The sequence below is a fragment of the Helianthus annuus genome, chromosome 11 (genome assembly GCF_002127325.2).
Source record: "Helianthus annuus cultivar XRQ/B chromosome 11, HanXRQr2.0-SUNRISE, whole genome shotgun sequence".
NCBI lineage: Eukaryota > Viridiplantae > Streptophyta > Magnoliopsida > Asterales > Asteraceae > Helianthus > Helianthus annuus.
In genome coordinates, this window is record NC_035443.2 from 128,123,049 (window position 1) to 128,150,623 (window position 27,575).

The window sequence follows — 27,575 nt, forward strand, 5'->3', positions numbered from 1 at the left end:
TAATGAATTTAATAAACCTAAGAGTTAATTGCTCGGATGGTCCCTGTGGTTTCAAGGTTTTTCACGTTTAGTCCCCACCTTTTGAAAATAGCAGGTATGCTCCCTATGGTTTATCATTTTGTTACTCGGATAGTCCGTGAGTAAATGTCAGTTAGTTTGGAAATAGCATGTATGCTCCCTATGGTTTGTCATTTTGTTACTCGGATAGTCCCCAGAGTAAATGTTGGGGGACTATCCGAGTAACAAAATGACAAACCATAGGGAGCATACATGCTATTTTCAAAAGGTGAGGACTAAACGTGAAAAAACGTGCAACCACAGGGACCATCCGAGCAATTAACTCTAAACCTAATATTAAGTGAGCTAAATTCTAAACCATATAAAATAATTTGTAAATGCGCCTACATTAGAATTGGCATGAGTTTAATATTGAAAAAAAAGAAAATAACATATATATCGGATTTTTTTAAACACGTGCACCTTGAAATTACGGGACCTGTGCGAAAGCCCTCCTCGTACACCATCATAGCCGCCACAGTGTACATCTCATCTTTCCTAGGTATGCAACAATGTCGTGACCTTTTTACAAAGTTTCCTAACAGAACGGCTTCCTTACTAGTTCAAAGATTGAATCAGTTGGACCAACAAGATGTTGTTTTAAAAAATTTTTCTATATATATAACTTAAAGAATATACAACTACTTTATTTTTTATGTGTAGTTGCAATCGTAATAACATATGAAACCTTAAATTTAAAGAAATTAGAGTTTTTTCGCAAATAAGATTTTAAAAGAATAAAATAATTAAAAAATGTTAATCTGGTCCGGTTTGGTGGTTCATTTGTCCCAACCTAAGAGGGTTAAAATAGAGTCAATTGGACCGGTTTGGTACCCCATTTCCGTTTTCTGTTGGTTCTGAAACTCTTGGGGTAGGCTTGAAACCGGCAAAAGTCATGGCTGCTATAATAATATATTGTTATAAAAGTTATCAATTGTTTGCCTTTTCCCACTCAATAAAAACTGGTTTGAATGCTCTTTTGTCTAGATTAACTCCAGGGCATCATTGGTCACCATTCCCAAACAGGAGACTATTTGAATGCACAGTTAGAATGTTATTGAAACCTGCAAAAAGATGAACAATATCTTGTTTCTCACACTGGTATGCTCACTCATTTTTCTAAACTTCCAAACCTCCCTTTCAACTGACACCTTGAAACCCAACCAAAGCTTTTTGGATGGCTTCACTTTAGTTTCCTCCAACAAAAGATTTGAATTTGGTTTCTTCAGTCCTGGCAATGGTTCTTCTGGGGATCGCTATCTCGGAATATGGTATCACAATCTGTCTCTCACTGTGGTTTGGGTCGCCAATCGAAACTACCCAATTCATGATTCATTTGGAAAGGTATCATTAGATAAAAACGGAGTTTTAACGCTTTATAACCGCTCATTGGGTACTGTCTGGTCTACTAATAACACGCCTATCGAGAGTAGCTTCACTCCGGTTCTGCAGTTATTAGATTCAGGTAATCTTGTTATTAGAGATGATGGAAGGAACAAAACTATCCTCTGGGAAAGCTTTGATTTTCCAGCTGATACACTTTTACCAGATTCAAAGCTGGGTTGGAAATTGGATGATGGATTGCAAAGGTTTATTAGGTCCTGGAAGAGCATTGAAGATCCCTCTGAAGGTGAGTACTGGTTTAGCCTGGATCCACCCGAAGCACCGCAGTTGGTTCTACGAAGTGGTTCGCGGAAATTGTTCAGATGGGGTCCGTTTGATGGGATCTGGTTCAGCGGCAGCAGTACTTTGACAGCAAATCCGTTGTTACAAACTATGTTTGTTTACAACTCTAAAGAGCTCTACTTCAAATATGAGATCTTGGATGAGTCTGTTTTATCTAGAATTGTGATTTCACCGACGGGTTCAGTTCAGTATTTTACATGGAGAGTTAACATCAGTAGAGAATGGAACCTGGTGGTAACATTCAACAGCGACCCTTGTGATAACTATGCAAATTGTGGGAATTATGGGATCTGTTATTCGCTAAGTAGTTGCAAGTGTTTGAGTGGGTTTACTCCTGATTCGCCACGGGATTGGGGCTTGTTTAGTTATTCAGGTGGATGTAGAAGGAAACATGAACTGAGCTGTGGTCATGGAGATGGATTTGTTAAATATGGCGCATTGAAGTTGCCGGATAATCCGATTGTTTGGGGAAATGACACGGATCACGTATGTGAAGCCAAGTGTTTAAAGAATTGTAGTTGTATGGCGTATGCTAATGTTGATGTTTACGGAGATGGAAGTAGATGCGTAGTTTGGATTGGCGATTTGGTTGATATGAAGAACTTTCCTGATGGCCGGGAGCAGATTTACATACGAATGGCACACGCTGAATTGCGTATGTTATCCCTACTTTCTCACTGCCTGTATATTGTTGAAGTTTGCATTGCTGCACTTTTTAAAAAATTAAATTTTCCTTTGTTGGTTTATTGAATTTCTCAGAGTCAATTGCTGCTGCTAAAAGGAAACGTGTAACCGTAAAGATCGTTAGTGTAGTAACCGTTATTGGCATACTACTTCTATCCGGTGGTGCCATATGGTACCTTGGTTGGCTAGTCCGGCATAGAAGAGAAGACGAAATAGGGCGGAGCTCTAAAGGTACTATTATAATCCACTCGAGTAATTAACATACCAATAGTTACATTTTGTTGGATCCATGATTTTCTACCTCACAATTGTTTTAGGCGGTCACTACCCATTATAACAAACACTTTCTTTTGTTTTCTTCAATCTATTAGATACTACAAACTCTTTATTTCAAGCAGATAATTTCAGTCTTTGTATTATTTGCTTTTATTTCACTATTCATATATTTGAACCTGTGTGACAGCTCAACAAAGCGGGAGCTTTCGATATGTCGAAGATAATCAAGATTCCGGATTTCAACTACCCATTTACGATCTTGAAACGATTGATCTTGCCTGTAACAACTTTTCGGAAAGAAACAAGATTGGACAAGGCGGTTTCGGTTCTGTCTACAGGGTAACTCTTCATCAACGCACTTCTTTGTAAAATTGTTTAATAAAAGTGGTTCGATGGGTGATCACTTCACAAACTATTTGTAGTGATCACTAAGTGAACAAAATAGTTTTCATATACGTGGGTTGGCTTATGACATTCAACTTGTCTAGTTTGGGAATTTTTCCATAGTAATAACAAATAACCTCAAACTTGACCATTGGAAGTTGTAAACACTTTAACTCTTTTAACCAGTCTCTTTGTGACAAAATTATGTAATTTTATCTATTTGACAATATGTTTATACGAAAAACCCAAACTCAATCATATTTAATTTGAGAGGGGGCTCTCTAGAGAACCAAAAATGTATGAAGGACAGAACTAACCACGTTTGCCACTTAACATATGCTTAGCATCTCATATCTATCTTCCCCTCCGTGATCTGATGGCTCAAAAGAGTTCTTTTTGTTGTCTATTAATTTGTGGTTCTTTATTGAACCTCCCCTTCTATATGAATGGGCTAATGTAGTAATGTTGTTCCTACTAGGTGTTACCATGTAAAGAATTGTGTTTTATCATATGAAGGCCGTGTTTTAGCTGTAGAAAACTTGAGCAAATGGCTGCTAATTATCTTTTGTGGATCACTTTCTTATGACACAGGGTGAATTATCAAATGGTCAAGAGATAGCAGTAAAAAGGCTTGTAGAAAAGTCGACACAAGGTGTCGAAGAATTGAAGAATGAAATTATTTTGATCGCAAAGTTGCAACATCGCAACCTTGTTAAGCTTTTGGGTTGCTGCATTGAAGGGGATGAAACAATGTTAGTCTACGAGTATTTGCCCAATAAAAGTTTAAACAACTTCATTTATGGTACATACTACTCCCTCTTCAATAAAATGATGTTATTATTGATGTTAAATATTAATATTTCAAAAAACTAGAAATATGAGTGCCATGAACAATAAACAAGGCCATCTTTGCTTTGTTGATTGACAATGCAAAAATATTAGACTTTTGTTGAGATTTGGGAAAATCACACAATTAACATTAATAAATCATCCTAAAAACCATATTATTTTTGCTATTTTAGTAGTTGAATTCATAAGATTTATGTACATTGTCCGAATAAATCATCAAATTCCTTCTGATTTAGTAGAGCATGGATCTTGTTTGATCTTGTGCACCGTACATAGTGCATTTCTATCGGGGGTGCCATGCCATCGTGTAGCATATAATTGGGTGATCGAATCTATAAATCAAGCATGTTATGCATTTATTAAGTATTCAGTTCACACTTATCATTACAATTTTTTAGTTAGTTTGGTTCTTTGCTCACAGATAAACCTACACGAAAACAACTTACATGGAAAAAGCGCTACCACATCATTAAGGGTATTGCACGAGGTTTACTTTATCTTCATCAAGACTCAAGGTTGCGAATCATCCATAGAGATCTCAAAACTAGTAACATCTTACTAGATAGCGAGTTGAATCCAAAAATTTCGGACTTTGGCATTGCTCGTATATTTGGAACAGATCAAATGCAAGAAATGACAAAGAGAATCATAGGAACATAGTAAGCTACCTTACTTATGATCAATTTCGATTTGCTCTACTTCAGTTTTTTTTTTCCGGAGAACCAAATATCGAGCAATAATTTTTGATGGTGCTCCGTATATTATTAAAAGTCGAAACTCGTAGTTCACTCTTTATTCAATCATTTAAAGAGCAATAATTTTTTATGGCGTTCCGTATATCATTAAAAGTCGAAACTTGTAGTTCACTCTTTATTCAATAATTTAAGCTTTAGGAAAAGAGCCCAACAATGTCAAGTATAAAAGACATACAGGGTCCTGTAATAGTTGGCAAAATTGTTGGGTTTTTGTGATAGGAGTTTGAATAAAAATAAATAAGATTGAAATAAGTCATCTTGGGTTGAACTGAACATCAATATTTTCTTGTTTGTTTTTTCTTAATATGATTATAAGAAATGTAATCAAACAAACTCATTAATTTAAATAGTTTTTTGTTAGAACGAATAAATATTTTGGTATATACGTTTTCGTATAGAAATTTTTGGGTTATAGGTTTTTGACCCTCTGGTTTTATCGAAATATTTTGGTATATACGTTTTCGACCCCTCGGTCGGAAATCTCAAGCTCCGCCACTGTCTGATCAATATATAAGACTTAACTAGTTAACTCTTTCTGAGTAATTGGAACTAACTGCTGCCAATTTTATCCTGAGTAACTCTTTTCATTGTTGCAGCGGCTACATGTCTCCAGAATACGCAATGACTGGCCATTATTCTGTGAAATCAGATGTTTACAGCTTCGGTGTCATCGTGTTGGAAATTATAAGTGGCTATAAGAACTGGGCATTTCACCATCCTGATCATGATTTTAACCTTTTAGGGCATGTAAGTTCTCTACACAGCTACCTTATTACAGGTTCAGTTGCTTCGTGTTACTTTTAACTAAGGGCTTCCACACCGAACTGCGAAACTGAAGCAAAACACAATTTATTGTTTGTTTGAAAAACTAGTTTTAAGAGCTCACCTTACTTATTTTTGGTTCAGTTTTTTGAAATATGGAATAATGTATATATAAATCATTTTTATCATTTTAAAACTAACTATTTTGAAAAAAGAACACGTCGTAAAAATGCCAAATTAACATAATCACTAGAATTGGGGGAGAATCATCATTGCTAAATTGGATCCCTAAATGCTGGAATTCGGGTCGACAGCTGGGCTAAGCCACATATGGTCGTTTGTCTCATGATCTGATCACGGAGACCTTTCCGTCCGCTGCTTACAGTCCCATAACTCAAACTTGTATGCTCTTTATAGTGTAGGCCATTTCTTTCATGTTTTTGTCCGCTAACTTTTGTAATAGCTCTATATAACAACCTTGTTAGAAAGTTTCGATCCACTACTTTCTCATACAAACATGGAGGCATATGCATAAGCATCTGATTAATTTTAACTTTGTTTACTAAGTGTTGTTGGAATGGTTGGATCAGGCATGGATGCTTTGGAACAGACGACAACCATTGGAGACACTTGACCCTGTTGTACAAGATCCATCTTTTGAGAATCAAATCATACGATGTATTCATGTTGCTCTTTTGTGTGTGCAACAATATCCAGAAGACAGGCCGAAAATGTCTACGGTATACGCCATGTTAAGTTATGATAACATTGAGCTACCCGAACCTAAGGAACCAGGTTTTTGCAGAGAAAGTTATACAAAGAAGCTTGATACATCAGCTATTGATTTAAGTACTGTTAATGAAGTAACTATGACCACATTGGGTGGACGTTAAAGTTGATAGTTATTCGTGCATGCATGTGTATTTATATTGGTATATATGCACTTTGGCTTGTACCATAATATCTAGGTTTGAAATTCACTATATGTGTTGTCTCTGCATTTTGGTGTTCTCATGTTTATAGGAATTTCAACATCTTAAAGATATTTTTGTTTAAAAAGGCAACAGCTTAATATTCTGGCCACTACTTGAAAACACTTGTTTTTTCAACAGACGTTTCCAACGCATTCCCAACAAAAAAAAACATGTTGGTAGGAAAACTTTAATTTTATATCTTTATTTTCCAACGCATTTCGGACGAATGTTAAATTGTTTGAATCTGTCGTTTCTTTGTTTAATTTGCTTATGTTTTTAACTATAAATTGTTTATAATGTGTTTATTGTTTATGGGTGCCAACTTGGTATACAAATCAAAATATCACTAATTTATCATAGCAGTTATTAGCAACAATTGCAATCTTTATGTTCCAGCCCAAAATTGTGATGTCTAAAAACTCCAGCCCAAGATTCTGATACTGTTTAATTGTTTATAGGGTAAATTACACTTTTCGTCCTTTATGTTTGTAGCGGGTTGCAATGGATCAGTTACAATCCTTTATTTTGAAAACTCGTTGCATGTTTTGTCCTTTACCCCAAACCAGGTTAGAAATTTAAGTTAACTCTGATCACGTGGTTGGCACGTGAGGGCATTTATGTCCATCCACCTACGAACTACCCCACTATATAAAAACCCCCCTTTTGACCCCCAAATCCCTCGTTAGGGTTCATCCAAATCTGCAACTTCCACCATCATCATCATCCTGGTTCTGCTCCCTCTCCATCGTCATCCCCGTTCCTTCCGCCATCTCTTCCGTAATTATTCTTCATATATTTTATCTTCTGTTTATTCTTTGCAATTCAATTGCAGCAATTGTTACCTAACGCTAACTACACCGCTAACTCCGATTCTAATTATACTTCCCTCTATGATATCATATTATATAAGGAAGTGGTGGTCAACCAATAACATTTTAATGTTTTTCCTCAGTATATGAAATCATGTTTCATTTTTGCTCCTGATGATATTATGCTTAAATCACATATTTATTTGTTGGTCCCGGCTGTATGGGTTTAGAGAACACATAACTGTGTTACAAGTATTTTCAACTTCAGATCTTTTCTCTGCTTTCAGTAAAGCAGACGTGCATATCAAGATTGAACACAAGGACAACTTATCTGTGACACCCCGTGAAAACACTTAACTTATTAGCTTGACAGTAACTATACCTTAAATTTCGGGATGAAATTTCCTATAACTTGGGGATAATGTGACACTTTGGGTTTGACCCGCCCGTTTTAATTCTTTAAACTAGAAATATTGTTACTTCATTTATATGATTTAAATATTTATCTCAGATTTATAATTAGTGAATTAGTTAATTACCTTGTATGAGCATATTGCATGGGGCTATTTGTACTATTAAAACACTAGGATAAAAATTGTCCAAATTATTAGAGCCCACTCCTTTTGATCGGCCCAAGGGACACCTTTTAGATACCCTAATAGAGTCGCACAAGGGAATGTGAGAGCACACATGAATTGTGCGATCCAATCAAGTGAGTGTATATAAATACTCCTAGCCGACAACCTGGGAAAACTTTCCAATCAATACATTCTTCAACAAATCCCAAGGCACACCTCCTTCTCTCTTCTTTGTTTCCTCCTCCTCGAAAATACCTGCAACACCCAAAACTCACCTCCGCCGATCCACCTCCGGCAACCCCCATTCTTCTCCGATAAAGTTCTGATTAACTCGACATCAGCTCTGTTCCTCCTCTTCAGCTGAACACCGCTCGCTCACCGGAATATTTACGGCAGTCGTTAGCCTCGTCTTCCAACTTATCCTTGAAGATATCTATCTTATACTCTTGTACCTTTAAGCTCACACTTTTTAGGTTAGTAAGAACCTTAACACTGTGATATCTGTCGATGTGGTATGTTGTTTCATGATTTCTATGATTTCCGTTTAATAAATGATTGTTCTTATTTGAGGAGATTTCTGTGCTAAGAAAAAGGAGTTTAGATAATAATGATTCATGATTTTGCTCACATTGATGTTAAATCTGTTCATGTTGAATGTAGTGAAGCTGGGTTTTGCATATTTGTATGTGTAGAGATGAAAAATGATTGTCTGTGTTATATATGACCACTTAAAATCATCAAAATAGTGTAGAGTTATGAAAGGAATCTGGGTTTTCTTTTGAATGTTGTCACTGTGTTCTTGGTAGGTACAACTGTGTATGCGCAAGGTACAACCTGGTTAAGCACGTTTAAATGTTTAACATGATGATGATAGGGATTACTAGTCGTTTAGATGATGCAAAATTGCGAGCTTTAAAAGTTTTAATGATCCAGATTTGCAAGAACATGAAAGTAGATGTAATTTAATGAACTGGGTTTTTTTGTTTGAATACTGTTGTCATGCTTTCATGGTGGTACAACCAGTTCCGCTTAGAATACAACCTGGTCTTGCATTTTTAGTGATATTGTTAATATAATTCGTATGCCTGCAATATTGTTGGATGAAATGATTTGCTAAAAGTGAGGAAGATGATAACTGTTAGTGGGATATGGGTTTTTCATGAATGTACAAGTAGGAGTGCGAATGGTACAACCCACATGAGTGTTCCATAATTTGAATCTTGTGTGCTAAATTGTTTGTCTTTTCCTGTTGATCTGAATGAATAAAAAAAAGAAATGCATGTTAAGGTTGATCGCATAATTAATGTCGGGGCCTACCACCAGTCCTGCATGTTTGTAGTGCTCGTACAAATTGTTTCAAACACACAAATGAAGGAGCTGGCCCCACCACCTATTTTGTAATTCATGACATGAATCGCACAAGGGAACAAGGGCCCCACGACTGCACGTTTAACATTTTAAAAATATGGATCGCACAATTTTTCCAACTAAACAGGATCTCACCAATCGCACAATTTAAGGACTGGCCCCACCATGTGTTTGCACATGTTATCAGGAATCGCACAAGTGGGTATTGATCGCACAAGTCATTTTGTTGGGCTGCACAACTTGGGCTAGGGTGTTAGTCATGCACTGATTAAAAATTCAAACCTACTTGATTGACATACGTGACCCGAACCTATGACTAACTGGTACTGTATTGAATACTCATTAGTGTGCATTATCAAGCTATACGATTACTTGACTTAATAATGTGTATGAAATACGTGACTATTTGATACATGTATGAACTATGTGTTATACGTGAACTACTTGCATACGGTCTTAACAAATGGTAACCGTTATAGGACGCGGTTGACCAAGTTTAGCATAAACATTATTATCTACCGAGCAACCTAAGGTGAGTTCACACACTATAAGCATGCGTCCTAGGGAGGGACACGAACAAACTAAGGAATTCTTTCAAACTAATATTTCCGGGGGAAATGCGATTGGATATAATTTAAATTACTATTTCCGGGGGAGATACGTTTGGATAATATTTATATCACGACTAGCAAAAACTAAACGGATCTCTATCATATAAAGTCCCTGCTTATTGTACCGATTAATCGCCGGGGGCGAACGGGTTATTAGTTGATAGCGCTATTAGGTTTGACAACCTCACACCGTGACCGGGGGAGATCGGGCGTGAACTAGTAGACCTTGCATCTTGGTCAATGACGATAGACATTGACCTAGGGCACAAAATCTTCTCGTCAACAGTTTCGGTAACGCCAGTTTAGTAGCTTTCATATGGGGTAGCTCCCCATGACGTGATTATAAATGCTTTATCTAAACAACCTACATTTTTCGAAAAGTTAAAAACTGGACAAACTCGTGAACTCGCCAACATTATGTTGATACCCTACTGCATGCTTTGCAGGTACCCAGTGACTCAGGAGCTTGCAGCTTGGGGATGTGTAGTGGTCGTCTTAACCCGTGTGTTGGGTCCTAAATAAACTTGAACTATGAACTCTGTTTTAAATTGTTTTGCCTATGCTTCCGCTACTTACTAGAACTATTATTTGAACTTTGATTATGATATTTGCTAACCCTGTGGTTGGTGAATATTACTTATGTTATAAATTAAATTACTCAGTATAATTGATGGCTGGATCCTGGTCATGTCACACACCTAGTGGTGGTACTCCGCATGTGGATTTTGGGGGTGTGACAGATTGGTATCAGAGCTATTGGTTATAGTGAACTCGGTTTTAAAAAGGAAGTCTTTTTGAGAAAACTAGACTATAACCCGTGACTCGTGACGACACTACACTCCAAGTGCAAGGCTCAACACATTAAACCTCATAGCTCGGACTTGTGTTTACCTGCTTGTCTACCTTATGCTTTATGCTCCACTATACGTACTAGTGTGCCTAGTTAGATAGATACACCCCTCTTCTATCCCATTCTCGTTACGTTACGACATCACACTCATACTGTGTTTTCTGGTTATGAAGACAATGAGCGGACGCGGAAGAGGCAATGTCCACATGACTCAGGAGCAGTTTACGAACCTGATCGACACCGTGGCTGCAGCTTTTGCAGCCCACCCTGGAGGTAAACTAGTCATTCTAGGATGATTAGGTCCTACTCCTGTATTGTCTTGTCGTTCTCAATTCTGTTCGCTCTGCGCCTGCGCAACCACGTGCTTGTACTTTCAAAACCTTCATGGATTGCAAGCCTCTCCCTTTCAATGGCACTGAGGGTGCCATAGGTCTTCTGCACTGGATTGAGAAGGCCGAAGCTGTTTTCGCTGTCTGCGAGTGTCCCCCTGCTAATTGGGTGAAGTTTGCTACTGGTACACTTGAAGAAAACGCGCTTTCATGGTGGAAAGCGCAGATTCAAATGCTTGGTTTGGAAACTGCCAATGCTACTGCATGGGAAGATTTCAAGGACATGATCAAGGAAGAGTACTGTCACAGGGATGACATCCACAAACTCGAAAATGAGTACTTTGAGCTCAAGATGGTTGGATCAGAGATCGAGACCTACACCAAACAGTCCAACGACTATGCTGCTCTGTGCCCAAACATGTCTCGACCTATGTATCGAAGGATTAAATTGTACATCAAGGGTTTGGCCCCAGAAATCCGAAGCCATGTGACCTCAGCCAACCTCAATACCATTCAGCCAGTCGTCCGTCTTGCTCACAAACTCACTGATCAGGCTGTGGAACAGGGCAAGTTGCCCAAAAGGATCAGTGCTACTGCTGGAACTTCTGGTGATAACAAGCGTAAGTGGGAAGGAAACCAAAACAAGGATGCTAACCCCACTCAGGTCCCATCTCAGCAAAGGAAAACTGAAAACAACAAGGGCCCTCAGCAACAGGGTGGCTATCGAGGGAACCACCCCAAGTGCAACAAGTATAACCGACACCACAGTGGGCCTTGTGGGAAAAGTCAGTGTCAGCGATGTAATAAGATGGGGCATGAGGCCAAGGACTGTAGGAGTCCACGTCCCGTAGGGCAGAACCAACAACAGCAGCAGCAACATCATGGGAATGTCAAGGGTTGTTTCCAGTGTGGAGCTGAAGGACACATTAAGAGGAATTGCCCCCAGCTGAATCAGAACGGCAACAATCAGGGCGCTGGGAACAACACCCAAAACAACAACAATGCTGGGAATGGTGCTAGAGGAAGGGCTTTTGTCATTGGGGCTGGAGAAGCGAGGAATGACCCCAACGTCGTGGCGGGTAAGTTCCTACTTGATGATTGTTATGTTTCTGTATTATTTGATTCTGGAGCCGATGCTAGTTATGTATCCCTACGTATTAGTAAGAAGCTTAAGCGTACGCCTACAATATTAAGTTCTAAGCATATCGTTGAGTTAGCAAATGGTAGAAATATCGAAGCCTCACACATTATCAATAACTGCAAAATAGTGTTGTCTGGTCAGACCTTTAGCATCGATCTTTTCCCTATCGTTCTTGGAAGTTTCGACGTCGTCAATGGTATGGATTGGTTATCCAAACATCAGGCTAAAATTCTTTGTCAAGAGAAAATGGTACGTATTCCCCGTCGTTCTGGAAAACCCCTCATCATTCAAGGTGACAAAGGCGGAGAGGTCACGGGTATCATCTCGTTCTTAAAAGCCCAGAAGTATTTACGAAAGGGGCGCACCACTATCTTAGCACTTGTCACCAACACCCAGGAAAAGGAAAGGAGGATCGAGAATTTTCCAGTTGTACGCGACTACCCCGAGGTATTTCCTGAAGTACTACCTGGACTCCCTCCTCACCGTCAGGTCGAATTCCAAATCGAGCTAGCTCCCGGAGCAGCACCTATAGCTCGTGCGCCTTATCGACTAGCTCCCGCTGAACTGAAGGAACTTTCTACACAACTACAAGAACTGTTAGACAAAGGATTTATCCGTCCTAGTTCGTCGCCCTGGGGAGCACCAGTGCTCTTTGTCAAAAAGAAGGATGGCACATTTCGAATGTGCATCGGCTATCGTGAGCTGAACAAGGTTACCATCAAGAATCGTTACCCACTCCCACGCATCGACGATCTATTTGATCAGTTGCAAGGATCGAGCTACTACTCTAAGATTGACCTGCGATCAGGTTATCATCAGCTGAGAGTCCGTGACGAAGACATCTCCAAAACTGCATTCAGAACCCGTTATGGTCATTATGAGTTCCTCGTCATGCCATTTGGAATGACTAACGCCCCTGCGGTTTTCATGGATCTCATGAACCGAGTGTGCAAGCCTTACCTCGATAAATTCGTAATTGTGTTTATCGACGACATTCTGATCTACTCGAAGAGTCAAGAGGAGCATGAACAGCACCTGCGTCTTGTTCTCGAACTCCTTCGCAATGAGCAACTGTACGCCAAGTTCTCGAAATGCGAGTTCTGGCTTCGAGAAGTCCACTTCCTTGGGCACGTGGTTAATAAGGACGGAATTCATGTCGACCCAGCTAAGATCGACTCTATAAAGAATTGGCCTACACCTAAGACTCCGACGGAGGTCCGCCAATTCTTGGGATTGGCAGGATACTATCGCAGATTCATCAAGGGATTTTCGAAGATTGCTCAGCCCCTCACGACTCTCACCCAAAAGGGTATTGCTTACAAATGGAATGATGCTCAGGAGTCTGCCTTTCAGAAGCTAAAGGATAATCTCTGTAGTGCTCCTATTCTCTCGTTACCTGAAGGTACCGATGACTTTGTGGTTTACTGCGATGCGTCAATTCATGGGCTCGGTTGCGTGTTAATGCAACGCGAGAAAGTTATTGCTTACGCTTCTTGACAACTTAAGACTCACGAAAGAAACTACACTACGCACGACTTGGGATCGGGAGCAGTGGTTTTTGCTCTTAAGATATGGAGACATTACCTGTACGGTACCAGGTGCACCATTTACACCGATCACAGGAGTCTCGAGCATATCTTCAAGCAGAAGGAATTAAACATGCGACAACGTCGATGGGTCGAACTCCTGAATGATTACGAATGCGCAATCAGGTACATCCGGGCAAAGCCAATGTCGTGGCAGACGCCCTCAGCCGAAAGGACACTACACCCAAGCGCGTGCGAGCGCAACAACTTACCATCCAGTCTAACCTCCCTACTCAGATACGAGGTGCACAGGTCGAAGCATTGAAACCAGAGAACGTCAGGGCTGAGTCCCTGTGGGGATCGAGGAATCGTTTGGAACAAAAGGGAGACGGCGCTTACTATGTGACAGGGGGTGCATTTGGGTTCCACTCTATGGAGGTCAACGTGAACTTGTGATGGACGAAGCCCATAAGTCCCGTTACTCAGTACATCCTGGTTCGGATAAGATGTACCACGACTTAAAGACTACATATTGGTGGCCTGGCATGAAAGCCCACATAGCAACATATGTCAGCAAATGTTTGACTTGCGCGAGAGTCAAGACTGAGTATCAGAAACCAGCGGGCCTACTCCAGCAACCAGAGATCCCGAAATGGAAATGGGAGCAAATTTCCATGGATTTCATTACTGGCCTACCTAGATCCCAACGAGGAAATGACACTATTTGGGTGATGGTGGATCGATTGACCAAGTCTGCACACTTTTGGCTATTAAAGAAACAGACAAGTTCTCTACCTTGGCAGACATTTACTTAAAGGAAGTAGTGTCAAGGCACGGAGTGCCAACCTACATTATTTCCGATCGAGACGCACGTTTTACTTCGGAGTTATGGCAAGCTATGCACAAATCCTTTGGCTCACGTTTAGACATGAGCACCGCCTATCATCCACAGACGGATGGGCAGTCTAAACGCACCATCCAAACCTTAGAAGACATGCTTAGGGCATGTGTGATCGATTTTGGCAAGAGTTGGGAGAATCACCTACCACTAGTGGAATTCTCGTATAATAACAGCTACTACACCAGCATTCAGGCAGCACCCTTTGAGGCATTGTACGGTCGTAAATGTCGATCACCTCCTTGCCGGGTGGAAGTTGGTGACAATCAGATCACGGGTCCAGAACTAGTAGTAGACACAATGGAAAGGATTGCCCAAATCAGACAACGCATGGCGGCAGCCCGTGACCGTCAGAAAAGTTACGCGGATAAGCGTAGGAAACCGCTAGAATTCAAGGTCGGCGACTGGGTTCTACTTAAGGTCTCACCCTGGAAGGGTGTGGTTCGTTTTGGTAAACGGGGCAAGCTGAATCCGCGATATGTTGGACCATTTGAAATTACCGAGAAGATCGGTAAGGTTGCTTATAGATTGAATCTGCCGGAAGAACTGAGTGCGGTGCACAACGTCTTTCATGTGTCTAATCTGAAGAAGTGTCTGTCAGATGAAACACTCATCATTCCTTTCAAGGAACTCACTTTTGACGAACAACTACACTTTACTGAGGAACCGATTGAGACCACAGATCGAGAGATTAAAACCCTCAAACGTAGCCAGATACCTCTCGTGCGAGTTCGTTGGAACTCGCGATGTGGCTTAGAGTTTACCTGGGAGCGGGAAGACCAGATGAAGCGCAAGTATCCCCAGCTGTTCCCAAACGAAACCCCCAGCACTGAAGCTACAACCGAATTTCGGGACGAAATTCCAAACTAACGGGGGGATGATGTGACACCCCGTGAAAACAATTAACTTATTAGTTTGACAGTAACTATACGCTAAATTTCGGGACGGAATTTCCTATAACTTGGGGATAATGTGACACTTTGGGTTTGACCCGCCCGTTTTAATTCTTTAAACTAGAAATCTTGTTACTTGATTTATATGATTTAAATATTTATCTCAGATTTATAATTAGTGAATTAGTTAATTACCTTGTATGAGCATATTGCATGGGGCTATTTGTACTATTAAAACACTAGGATAAAAATTGTCCAAATTATTAGAGCCCACTCCTTTTGATCGGCCTAAGAGACACCTTCTAGATACCCTAATAGAGTCGCACAAGGGAATGTGAGAGCACACATGAATTGTGCGATCCAATCAAGTGAGTGTATATAAATACTCCTAGCCGACAACCTGGGAAAACTTTCCAATCAATACATTCTTCAGCAAATCCCAAGGCACACCTCCTTCTCTCTTCTTTGTTTCCTCCTCCTCGAAAATACCTGCAACACCCAAAACTCACCTCCACCGATCCACCTCTGGCAACCCCCGTTCTTCTCCGATAAAGTTCCGATTAACTCGACATCAGGTCTGTTCCTCCTCTTCAGCTGAACACCGACCGCTCACCGGAGTATTTACGGCAGCCGTTAGCCTCGTCTTCCAACTTATCCTTGAAGATCTCCATCTTATATTCTTGTACCTTTAAGCTCACACTTTTCAGGTTATTAAGAACCTTAACACTGTGATATCTGTCGATGTGGTATGTTGTTTCATGATTTCTATGATTTCCGTTTAATAAATGATTGTTCTTATTTGAGGAGATTTCTGTGCTAAGAAAAAGGAGTTAGATAATAATGATTCATGATTTTGCTCACATTGATGTTAAATCTGTTCATGTTGAATGTGGTGAAGCTGGGTTTTGCATATTTGTATGTGTAGAGATGAAAAATGATTGTCTGTGTTATATATGACCACTTAAAATCATCAAAATAGTGTAGAGTTATGAAAGGAATCTGGGTTTTCTTTTGAATGTTGTCACTGTGTTCTTGGTGGGTACAACTGTGTATGCGCAAGGTACAACCTTGTTAAGCACGTTTAAATGTTTAACATGATGATGATAGGGATTACTAGTCGTTTAGATGATGCAAAATTGTGAGCTTTAAAAGTTTTAATGATCCAGATTTGCAAGAACATGAAAGTAGATGTAATTTAATGAACTGGTTTTTTTTTGTTTGAATACTGTTGTCATGCTTTCATGGTGGTACAACCAGTTCCGCTTAGAATACAACCTGGTCTTGCATTTTTAGTGATATTGTTAATATAATTCGTATGCCTGCAATATTGTTGGATGAAATGATTTGCTAAAAGTGAGGAAGATGATAACTGTTAGTGGGGTATGGGTTTTTCATGAATGTACAAGTAGGAGTGCGAATGGTACAACCCACATGAGTGTTCCATAATTTGAATCTTGTGTGCTAAATTGTTTGTCTTTTCCTGTTGATCTGAATGAATAAAAAAAGAAATGCATGTTAAGGCTGATCGCATAATTAATGTCGGGGCCTACCACCAGTCCTGCATGTTTGTAGTGCTCGTACAAATTGTTTCAAACGCAAAATGAAGAGCTGGCCCCACCACCTATTTTGTAATTCATGACATGAATCGCACAAGGGAACAAGGGCCCCACGACTGCACGTTTAACATTTTAAAAATATGGATCGCACAATTTTTCCAACTAAACAACATCTCACCAATCGCACAATTTAAGGACTGGCCCCACCATGTGTTTGCACATGGTATCAGGAACCGCACAAGTGGGTATTGATCGCACAAGTCATTTTGTTGGGCTGCACAACTTGGGCCAGGGTGTTAGTCATGCACTGATTAAAAATTCAAACCTACTTGATTGACATATGTGACCTACTTGAACCTATGACTAACTGGTACTGTATTGAATACTCATTAGTGTGCATTATCAAGCTATACGATTACTTGACTTAATAATGTGTATGGAATACGTGACTATTTGATACATGTATGAACAATGTGTTATACGTAAACTACTTGCATACGGTCTTAACTAATGGTAACCGTTATAGGACGCGGTTGACCAAGTTTATCATAAACATTATTATCTACCGAGCAAACTAAGGTGAGTTCACACACTATAAGCATGCGTCCCAGGGAGGGACACGAACAAACTAAGGAATTCTTTCAAACTAATATTTCCGGGGGAAATGCGATTGGGTATAATTTAAATTACTATTTCCGGGGGAGATACGTTTGGATAATATTTATATCACGACTAGCAAAAACTAAACGGATCTCTATCATATAAAGTCCCTGCTTATTGTACCGATTAATTGCCGGGGGTGAACGGGTTATTAGTTGATATCGCTATTAGGTTTGACAACCTCACACCGTGACCGGGGGAGATCGGGCGTGAACTAGTAGACCTTGCATCTTGGTCAATGACGATAGACATTGACCTAGGGCACAAAATCTTCTCGTCAACAGTTTCGGTAACGCCAGTTTAGTAGCTTTCATATGGGGTAGCTCCCCATGACGTGATTATAAATGCTTTATCTAAACAACCTACATTTTTCGAAAAGTTAAAAACTGGACAAACTCGTGAACTCGCCAACATTATGTTGATACCCTACTGCATGCTTTGCAGGTACCCAGTGACTCAGGAGCTTGCAGCTTGGGGATGTGTAGTGGTCGTCTTAACCCGTGTGTTGGGTCCTAAATAAACTTGAACTATGAACTCGGTTTTAAACTGTTTTGCCTATGCTTTCGCTACTTACTAGAACTGTTATTTGAACTTAAAACTTTTGAACTTTGATTATGATATTTGCTAACCCTGTGGTTGGTGAATATTACTTATGTTATAAATTAAATTACTCAGTATAATTGATGGCTGGATCCTGGTCATGTCACACACCTAGCGGTGGTACTCCGCATGTGGATTTTGGGGGTGTGACATTATCCAGTAGCAAAAAGGCTTTTATTTGGATTTTTTCCCACAACTAACCCCATCTTCTTGTATTGTTACTGAAATTAAGAATTACCAAAAAAAAAACCACAAATCTCATATAATACATTTTGATGTCTGCTTTAGAGAAATCCTTATTGTTAACTAACTCTAGTTATTATAGGAAATTCTCCCACACAGTCTTGAACATAGTACCCTAGATATTCGAAATCTATATAATCTATAATAAGAGATTAGAAGCTGACCTCACTTTGCTTACGTGTCAACCTACCTCTGAGATATGCCACTTTGTCCATGCTGATGTCATAAATAACAAGTTAATATATATTCTATCTATTTTTTTCTAATCCAATTATACCCTTTTTGGCTTTTGGGCGGACTTTCAAAATTTAAATCACCGCACTCATTCCAATCCCTTTTTTATCTCTGGCTCTGGAACTAAAGTTTCAAAATTCATGACGCTCCTTCAAAATTCAGAAGAACAGAAACCTAGGGTTTTGAAGGCGAAAACCGGTGCAAAGAAGAAATCTAAACCGAAGAAAGAGGTTGATTCAAGTGAAGACGAAGAAGAAAAATGTAACACCCCGACCCAAATAGGGTTGATGTGTCACTATTACAGATATCAAAAACCAAACTCAAGCCATTTAACAAGGAAAAAATAGGATCCAAAAGATAACCAAAAGTTTCGAAAACAAACAAAGAATCCTAAGTATTAATTAATTCAAAATACTACTGAAATAAATAAAAGTCTTTATTCTTGAACCGCATTTTACTCTCATCATCACTAGTTCCCAACATTCCCCGGATTACCTGCCAACAAATAAGAAAAGCACAACAAAGAAAACTACGGCTGAGCCAAAGGTTGCCCAGTAACAGAAAAATCAACTAGTACAAGTAAAGAAAGAACATAAAGAAAGAAATATGAATTTTCTGAACACAAAACCAAAACTGATACTTGAAAAAATACTGAACATAATCTGTGGCAGAACATAATCAGACATACAAAGCTTACCAGACAATATTATAAACATATCAGATCAGATATAGATATCAGATTACGTGACTACAAATAACAACAAACCAAGTCACGTGTGACGGAAGCACCCACGAGCCTAAACAGACGGGTACATAGCTAGCTAGTCCATGCACCTATGAGATGGTGAGTGTGGCGTTCACCCATTATTCCAATCTCGAGACAACAAACTCAGACTCAGAGCTAAGATCGATCTATACGCCTCTAGGGGCCAGGTGCTACACAAGAACAAACTAGAGACGTCGTGAACTTTTATTACGCACCGTCACGACAAGTGTCATACCGTTGACGCCCAAACGACAAGCCAGACATGCTCGGGTGACAGAGTAAAGAAACTCAGGCCATGTATTAATATACATGCAACTTAGACTAATTCTCATGGGAACATGCAATAATGATTACAACTGCTAAAGTCTATTGCATGCTACTACGAACTTACCGAATAATAAACGTAAACTGAAGTGGAAACCGACAAAATCCGTACTGCAAGGTAACGGATATGATAATAAAAATATAGTATGATGAGAAGACCAAAGAATCCGTACCTTAACCAAGCAAGCAAAAGCAAAGTCCACAATTAATGTCCTCCTCAAGTATTACGCACCTAAATCCCGTATTCTCAATATTAGTTTTATTATTATAAATTTAATCTAAAGGTGTCGTTCTTTGTAATTTTTCTCATTGACCGGAAAACTAACCTTACCCATAATATATTATCAAAGTACACATCATTTGACACTAACAAGTATTTAATCGTCATGTTCTATGATTTATAAGGTATATCATGTTTGTGAAAAGGAATGTATATCAAATTTAGGAACATGATTAAAATCTTTATCATCTTATCAGAAAATACTAGAGTATTTTAAAATGACCCAACCAATAATAATAATAATAATAATAATAATAATAATAATAATAATAATAATAATAATAATAATAATAATAATAATAATAATAATAATAATACAAACCTCAACCATTACCAGTTTACTAGTAACATTAATTTATTTATAAAATACTAAATCATATAGGTTTTAGTGTCCTTAACTCCCCATACACAACTCACACAAAAGTATTGCATAACATACACACCAAGTAGCACACTATACACACAAACATGTTTCACACAACACATGCATGCTTGCATGCAATACAAAATACACCCACCTACATGCATCACATAAATTAATAAGATCATGCATTTTTTTTAAAAAAACATACACATGCATATATTCAACCTATACATTCACGCACCCACACACCAATTAAAACTCACACACACATTTTTCTACACACACCATGCAACACATATACCAACATCAGAGCACACCTCCACACACTTAATTATATGTATATCAATACATACATCACGCAAAGCTAACAGTCACACACACATCAAACACATACGCACACATACAACTCATACACCCTATATGCCTATACACACGCTCACTTTCACACATGACGACACACATAAACAACGTTCTATCAAAATAACATGCCGCGGGAAGTTCAAAAACCCAACCCATATCCATGCTGAAGTTACCGGAACAGAAAACGAAATAACATTGAAGTTGGTCGCCTACCTCTCCTGATCGGAAGAACGAAACGACGGTGGTGGCGGTTCGTGATGATAGAAGGTGGCGAACGATGGTTGCGAGGACGACTAAAATGGCGTGATTGCGGAAGTATCCGGTAGAAAGGTGGTGATGACTGGTTCGCGATCCCGGTGGTTCAAATAGCAGCGACGACTGGATTCCCACAGTGATGGCGGTTCAAAGGGGTGCAGCGGCGAGTGGCAGCTGTCAAAAATTGTCGAGGTTGGTTAATGGTTAACATAATTACGAAACACAGTTTATAAGGGAGAGAAAGGTGATCACGGTACCTATTGGTGAAACACGGTACCTATTTGCGAAACGAAGGACACAAGGGGCAGACGGTGGCAGCGGACGGAGGTGTATCGGTGGGTTATTCGGCCTGAATCACCACGATGAGTAGCTGCGGAGAGGTGGTGGTTGTTCCAAGAAGGTTTTCGTGGCTTGAATCGGCTTTTAAAAAGATTGAATGGATGTCGGTTAGCGAATACAAAATACGAAGATTCATGTTGCCATAATTGGAAACGGAAAACCGCGTCACTATGGTCGGAGATTGAGAATTAGAGGGCTGGAGATATGGTTGCAATTAAATTTGTAATGTTTGACCTATTTATTATCTTTTGCATATCTTTCTCCTTATATATATATATAGTAGGGTTCCTACGGAAAGTGTGTTTTTCCTAGAAAGTCTAGGAAGCGATCTTGTCCATCCGATTGGTGTGTTTAAGGGTTGAGATTAAATCAATGGCAATCTTGTAATAATTAACTATATTTAATAGATTGTTTTAAATGAGTATGGGCAATTTCGTCCTTATGTATGTTTTAAACCAATCAAAAATAACCGTCAAAGATATTACATCTCCTTAATACACGCCAATTTCCCTCTCTCTCTCTCTCTTTCTCTCTCTAAACCCAAATTCGGAAACCCCCAAAATCATACCAAAAATACCTAAAATCATGGATGAAGATAAGAGATTTTCCTTGTTCCATATACGTAAGATCAAGCTTTCATTGTACTGCGTGTTTTACAAAGCGATTACGGGTGATTCTTGTTTGTAATTGACGGTATTTTGCTGGTTGCAGGGAAGAGATTCAAAAAGCAGGAAACTTTGGAAATGATAGATAGCAGCGGAACAGTTACCGGAAGCCGATCGAAAGCTGGGGTGAAATCTGTTGATGTAAAACACATTTGTATGAATCTGCTTGCAGTTAAAACACAGCTGTATGAATCTGAATTGCTGTTAAAACACAGCTGTATGAATCTGAATGATAAAACACATTTGTATGAATATGCTTGCTGTTAAAACACAACTGTATGAATCTGAATGATAAAACACATTTGTATGAATCTGCTTGTTGTTAAAACACAGTTGTATGAATCTGAATGCTAAAACACAACTGTATGAATCTGCTTGCTGTTAAAACACATTTGTATGAATCTGCTTACTGTTAAAATACACCTGTATGAATCTGAATGCTAAAACACAACTGTATGAATACGCTTGCTGTTAAAACACAACTGTATGAATCTGAATGCTAAAACACAACTGTATGCATCTGCTTGCTGTTAAAACACAACTGTATGAATCTGAATAATAAAACACAGCTGTATGAATCTGCTTGCTGTTAAAACACATCACCAAGAACAAACTGTTAAAACACAGTACCAAGAACATACTGATAGATTCCAGCAAGAAAACGAAGGAATGATTGATATTACGTGAGATCAGAAATCGAAAACAAAAAATTCCGAAATTTATGTATAGTTAGTTATTGAAGATAATTTCCTAAAATAAAAATAGATTGTGAAAGTATATAAATGCCCTTTTAGATAAAATCCTTCAATGCCACATGTCGCGTTCTTATTGCTTCCTAGACTTTCTAGGAAAAACACACTTTCCACCCAACTCATACTATATATATATATATATATATATATATGTTCTGCCGGCTAACCAAAATAGATAAAATGAATTCTAAACATGATGATTGCAATAATTTCCAGTACATACACATTTGTTTTAATAAGTTTAATGTTATTATTATTGTTATTTTTACATTTTTAATGGTTTTAGAATTTACAAGAATCGACTAATATTAGGATCACATAATATCTGACATTATAACATGTCATAATACATATCGTATTTATTATATTAGGGTTAGAAAAGTTTCGTATGTTACAATTCTACCACCCTAAAAAAAATTTCGTTCTCGAAATTGCTAAGCACAAATAACACACGAAAAGCAAACATAGCGGACTCAGAACATCCCTTATAACCATATAAAACACACTAACAAACAGGTTTCTGAGATGGCATATCACTGGATACCGAAACGGATCAAACAAAAGAGCAAAAAACATAAAGTCAACGAACCCAAAATAGAACAAGATAAAGTCAACTAACCGGGACTACGAGGAGCTAAGACATGAACAGATTCGGATATTGGGAGCGGACCATGTCTTCCACTTCCCATGTAGCTTCACGCTCAAAATGGTTCTTCCACAGAACTTTAACAAAAGGAATAGTCTTCTTGCGCATAATACGCTCCTGTCTGTCAAGAATAGCTTCGGGTTCCTCTTCGAATGACAAGTCTTCACGAATCTGATGAACTAGATAATTCACGACATGTAACGGATGATAGTTATATCCCCTAAGAAGAGATACGTGAAAAATGTTATGCACGTGCGATAACTAGGACGGTAGTGCCAAACGATAAGAAACTTCTCCGACCTTTTCAAGAATTTCAAACGGACCGATGAATCTAGGACTAAGCTTCTCTTTAATTCCAAAACGGCGAACACCCCTGCAAGGTGAAACTCGCAAGAATACCCGATCACCAACATTAAACTCCAATACTCGACGATGTCGGTTTGCATAGCTCTTTTGTCGACTCTGAGCTTCCTTTACCTTTTCCCGAGCGATAGCAACTTTCTCGCTCGTAATCTGCACTAATTCGGGTCCCTCAATAATCTTCTCGCCGACTTCCTCCCAACAAATAGGAGCTCTACACTTTCGACCGTAAAGAAGCTCAAATGGTGCCATACCAATGCTAGCTTGCCAACTATTATTATAGGAAAACTCAACAACACAGAGGTACTCGTCCCAGTTTCCAGTCCACTCTAAGGCACATGCCCGAAGCATATACTCGAGTGTCTGAATCGTACGCTCCGATTGGCCGTCGGTCTAAGGATGAAATGCGGTGCTGAATCTCAACCTGGTGCCCCATGCGGCTTGCAAACCTTTCCAGTAACGAGAAGTGTAACGTGGGTCACGATCAGAAACAATAGATACTGGAGTACCATGAAGTCTGATAATCTCCTGAGTAAAGATCTCAAATAATCTACTGACTGAGAAACCTTGCTGAATAGGAAGGAAATGAGCAGACTTTGACAAACGGTCAAATACAACCCATATGGTATCATTCTTTCTAAACGTCCTTGGCAAACCAGTTACAAAATCCATAGAAATGTCATCCCACTTCCACACCGGAATGTCTAGTGGTTGAAGCAAGCCACCAGCTCTTTGATGTTCGGTCTTAACCTGCTGGCAAGTGAGACATCTGCTAACATACCTAGCGACATCCTCTTTCATGGCGCTCCACCAAAAGTGCTGGCGAAGATCCCGATACATCTTTGTAGACCCAGGATGAATAGAGAATGGTGAACTATGTGCCTCAGCTAACAATGACTCTCGCAGAGTGGAATCATTAGGCACACATAACCATTTTCCACACCAGACTACTCCATTCTCATCAATTCTGAACTCTGATTGTTTTCCAACCGCCAAATTCTGAGTAATAGCCCAAAGTTCTCCATCGTCTTGTTGAGCACTCTTGATTCACGAGATCAAGTCAGGCTCTATCTGAAATCTGGCTAGATAACCATTGGAGTCACCAAGATGAATACCAATACCCAACTTGTCTAGATCTGCGAGAATCTGCGGCTGCAATTGAAGAGAAGAAATAGACCCAAAACTCTTTCGGCTAAAAGCATCGGCCACAACGTTGGCTTTACCCGGGTGATACTGAATGTTGGCATCATAATCCTTTAGCAACTCTAGCCAACGTCTCTGCCTCATGTTCAACTCCTTCTGCGTAAAGATGTACTTCAAGCTCTTGTGGTCAGTGAAAATATCACAAGTCTCTCCGTACAAATAATGTCACCAAATCTTTAGAGCAAAGATAACTGCGGCAAGCTCAAGATCATGTGTCGGATAATCAACCTCATACGGTTTTAACTGACGTGAGGCATAAGCAATGACCTTGTTATGCTGTATCAAAACACATCCAAGACCCTTCTTCGAGGCATCACTGTAAATTTGATATCCACCTGTACCTGATGGGAGTGTGAGAATCGGGGCAGAAACCAACCTTTTCTTCAATTGTTGAAAACTTTTCTCATGGTCCTTGTTCCAAGAGTACTTAACCCCTTTTCTCATAAGTTGCGTGAGAGGCAAAGCGACAGTCGAAAATCCTTCAACGAGTCTGCGATAATAACCGGTGAGACCTAGAAAACTGCGAACCTTAGTGAGTGAGGTAGGTGTAGGCCATTTAGTGATTGCCTCCACCTTAGCAGGATCCATAGAGATACCACTAGCAGAAACTACATGACCAAGAAAAGCTACTTGGTCTAACCAGAATTCGCACTTCGAGAATTTTGCATAGAGTTTCTTCTGTCGCAAAATCTCAAGTACAATACGATGATGGTCCTCATGCTCTTCCTTGATCTTAGAATAAATCAGAATATCGTCAATGAAGACTATGACGAATTTATCAAGAAACTCATGAAAGACTCGATTCATTAGGTCCATGAAGACAGCGGGAGCATTGGTTAACCCAAATGGCATAACCAAAAATTCATAATGTCCATATCGAGTACGAAAAGCTGACTTAGGCACATCAGAATCCTTGATCTTCAATTGGTGGTAACCAGACCTCAGATCAATCTTAGAAAAACATTTGGCACCCTGAAGCTGGTCAAACAAATCATCTATGCGGGGGAGTGGATAACGATTTCGTATGGTGATTTTATTTAACTCTCGATAGTCAATACAGAGTCTCATAGAACCATCCTTCTTTTTCAGGAACAGGACAGGTGCGCCCCACAGGGAGACACTGGGTCTGATAAAACCAAGTTCCAACAATTCTTGTAGTTGCTCTTTGAGCTCCTTGAGCTCAAGAGGTGCCATGCGATAAGGTGCCTTAGAAATCGGTTCAGCACCAGGAGTAAGATCAGTAGTAAACTCCACTTCACGATCTGGTGGGAGTCCAGGCAGCTCCTTAGGAAAAACATCAGGAAACTCACAGACAATCGGATAATCAGAGATGTTTTGCTCTTCAGAAGACGTAACTTTTACAGAAGCAAGAAATCCGGCACAACCATGCAATAAAAACTTTTGAGCCTGAAGTGCAGAGATAATCTTCATGGACTTATGAGGTTGAGTCCCCTGATAAATAAGTTCTGGACACTGAGGATTTCCAAACAGAACACGACGAGTCTGACATTGAATCGAAACGCTATGCTGCGATAGCCAGTCCATACTGAGAATAACATCAAAATCACTCATGTGAATTGGATACAAGACTGCTGCACGAATGGTGGACTCAATTCGGATTGGGCAATTTCTATAAACATAGGAGATAACAGAAGCATCTCTCAAAGGTGTAGATATAACTAGAGGATACTCTAAGGCAGTAGGCGTAGACTTCAAATATTTAGGAAATAAAAGAGAAACCACAGAATGTGTAGCGGCAGTATCAAAAAGAGCATACAATTCACGTTCACCAATATGCACATAACCAGAAACAGTACCTGGGGCATTAGCTGTGTCATTAGCTGTAACTGCAAAAACTCGTCCCTCAGCAGGCCTGAAATTTCCCCTAGTATTAGCTCCAGTTTTAAGTTGAGGGCACTCTTTAATCTAGTTTCCTGCACCTCCGCATCTAAAACAGAGGCCTTCGGCTCGACGACATGGACCCTTGTGTGGTTTCCCGCAAGTGGCACAGGGAGGGTCACGATTTAGAGGTGGGTTCTGTTGGGGATTCTGCTGATTCATAGGTTAGGCTCTAATGGGGGCCTGATTATTCTGTGCGGGCCTATGATTCTGATTTCAATTTCCCCCATTTCTTGACTAATTGCTGTAAAACCTGTTAGAACGGTGTCTACGATCTCGTGGTGCTAAAGACTGATCATTTCCAGCATGAGTAGAAGACTGCCCCTGAATATTTTCTCGTGGTCGCTTGCGATTTTCATCAAACGCCTTCTAACGATGCTTCTTATCATTATCCAAGTTCTTAACCTCATCAATTATCTCAGTAATGTCGTTAAAACGAAGATTTAGGATGAACTTACTATCCCGGTCACATATAGCCCACTTGAAAGTGTTGGTTTGCTGCTCTGGTGTTCCGGCAGCCGGGCCTAGAAAATTAACCAAACGACAGAAGCGGTTCTTAAATTCCATGATGGGCATCGTTGCCCTGCATGATAGAGGCATACTCCCTTAGATATTCACGGCGATCAGCATCAGTGAAGT

General features: G+C 39.5%; 1 protein-coding gene across 1 annotated transcript; it reads left to right on the forward strand.

The window, feature by feature from the left end:
* The first annotated feature begins 1,060 nt into the window (after positions 1-1,060).
* LOC110890527 (G-type lectin S-receptor-like serine/threonine-protein kinase At4g27290) lies at positions 1,061-6,506 on the forward strand. Its single transcript, XM_022138151.2, has 7 exons — positions 1,061-2,398; positions 2,503-2,658; positions 2,891-3,042; positions 3,679-3,889; positions 4,358-4,595; positions 5,288-5,438; positions 6,044-6,506. The coding sequence occupies exons 1-7, from the start codon at positions 1,132-1,134 to the stop codon at positions 6,344-6,346; spliced, it is 2,478 nt and encodes an 825-aa protein (XP_021993843.1). The 5' UTR covers positions 1,061-1,131; the 3' UTR covers positions 6,347-6,506.
* Positions 6,507-27,575: the final 21,069 nt, after the last annotated feature.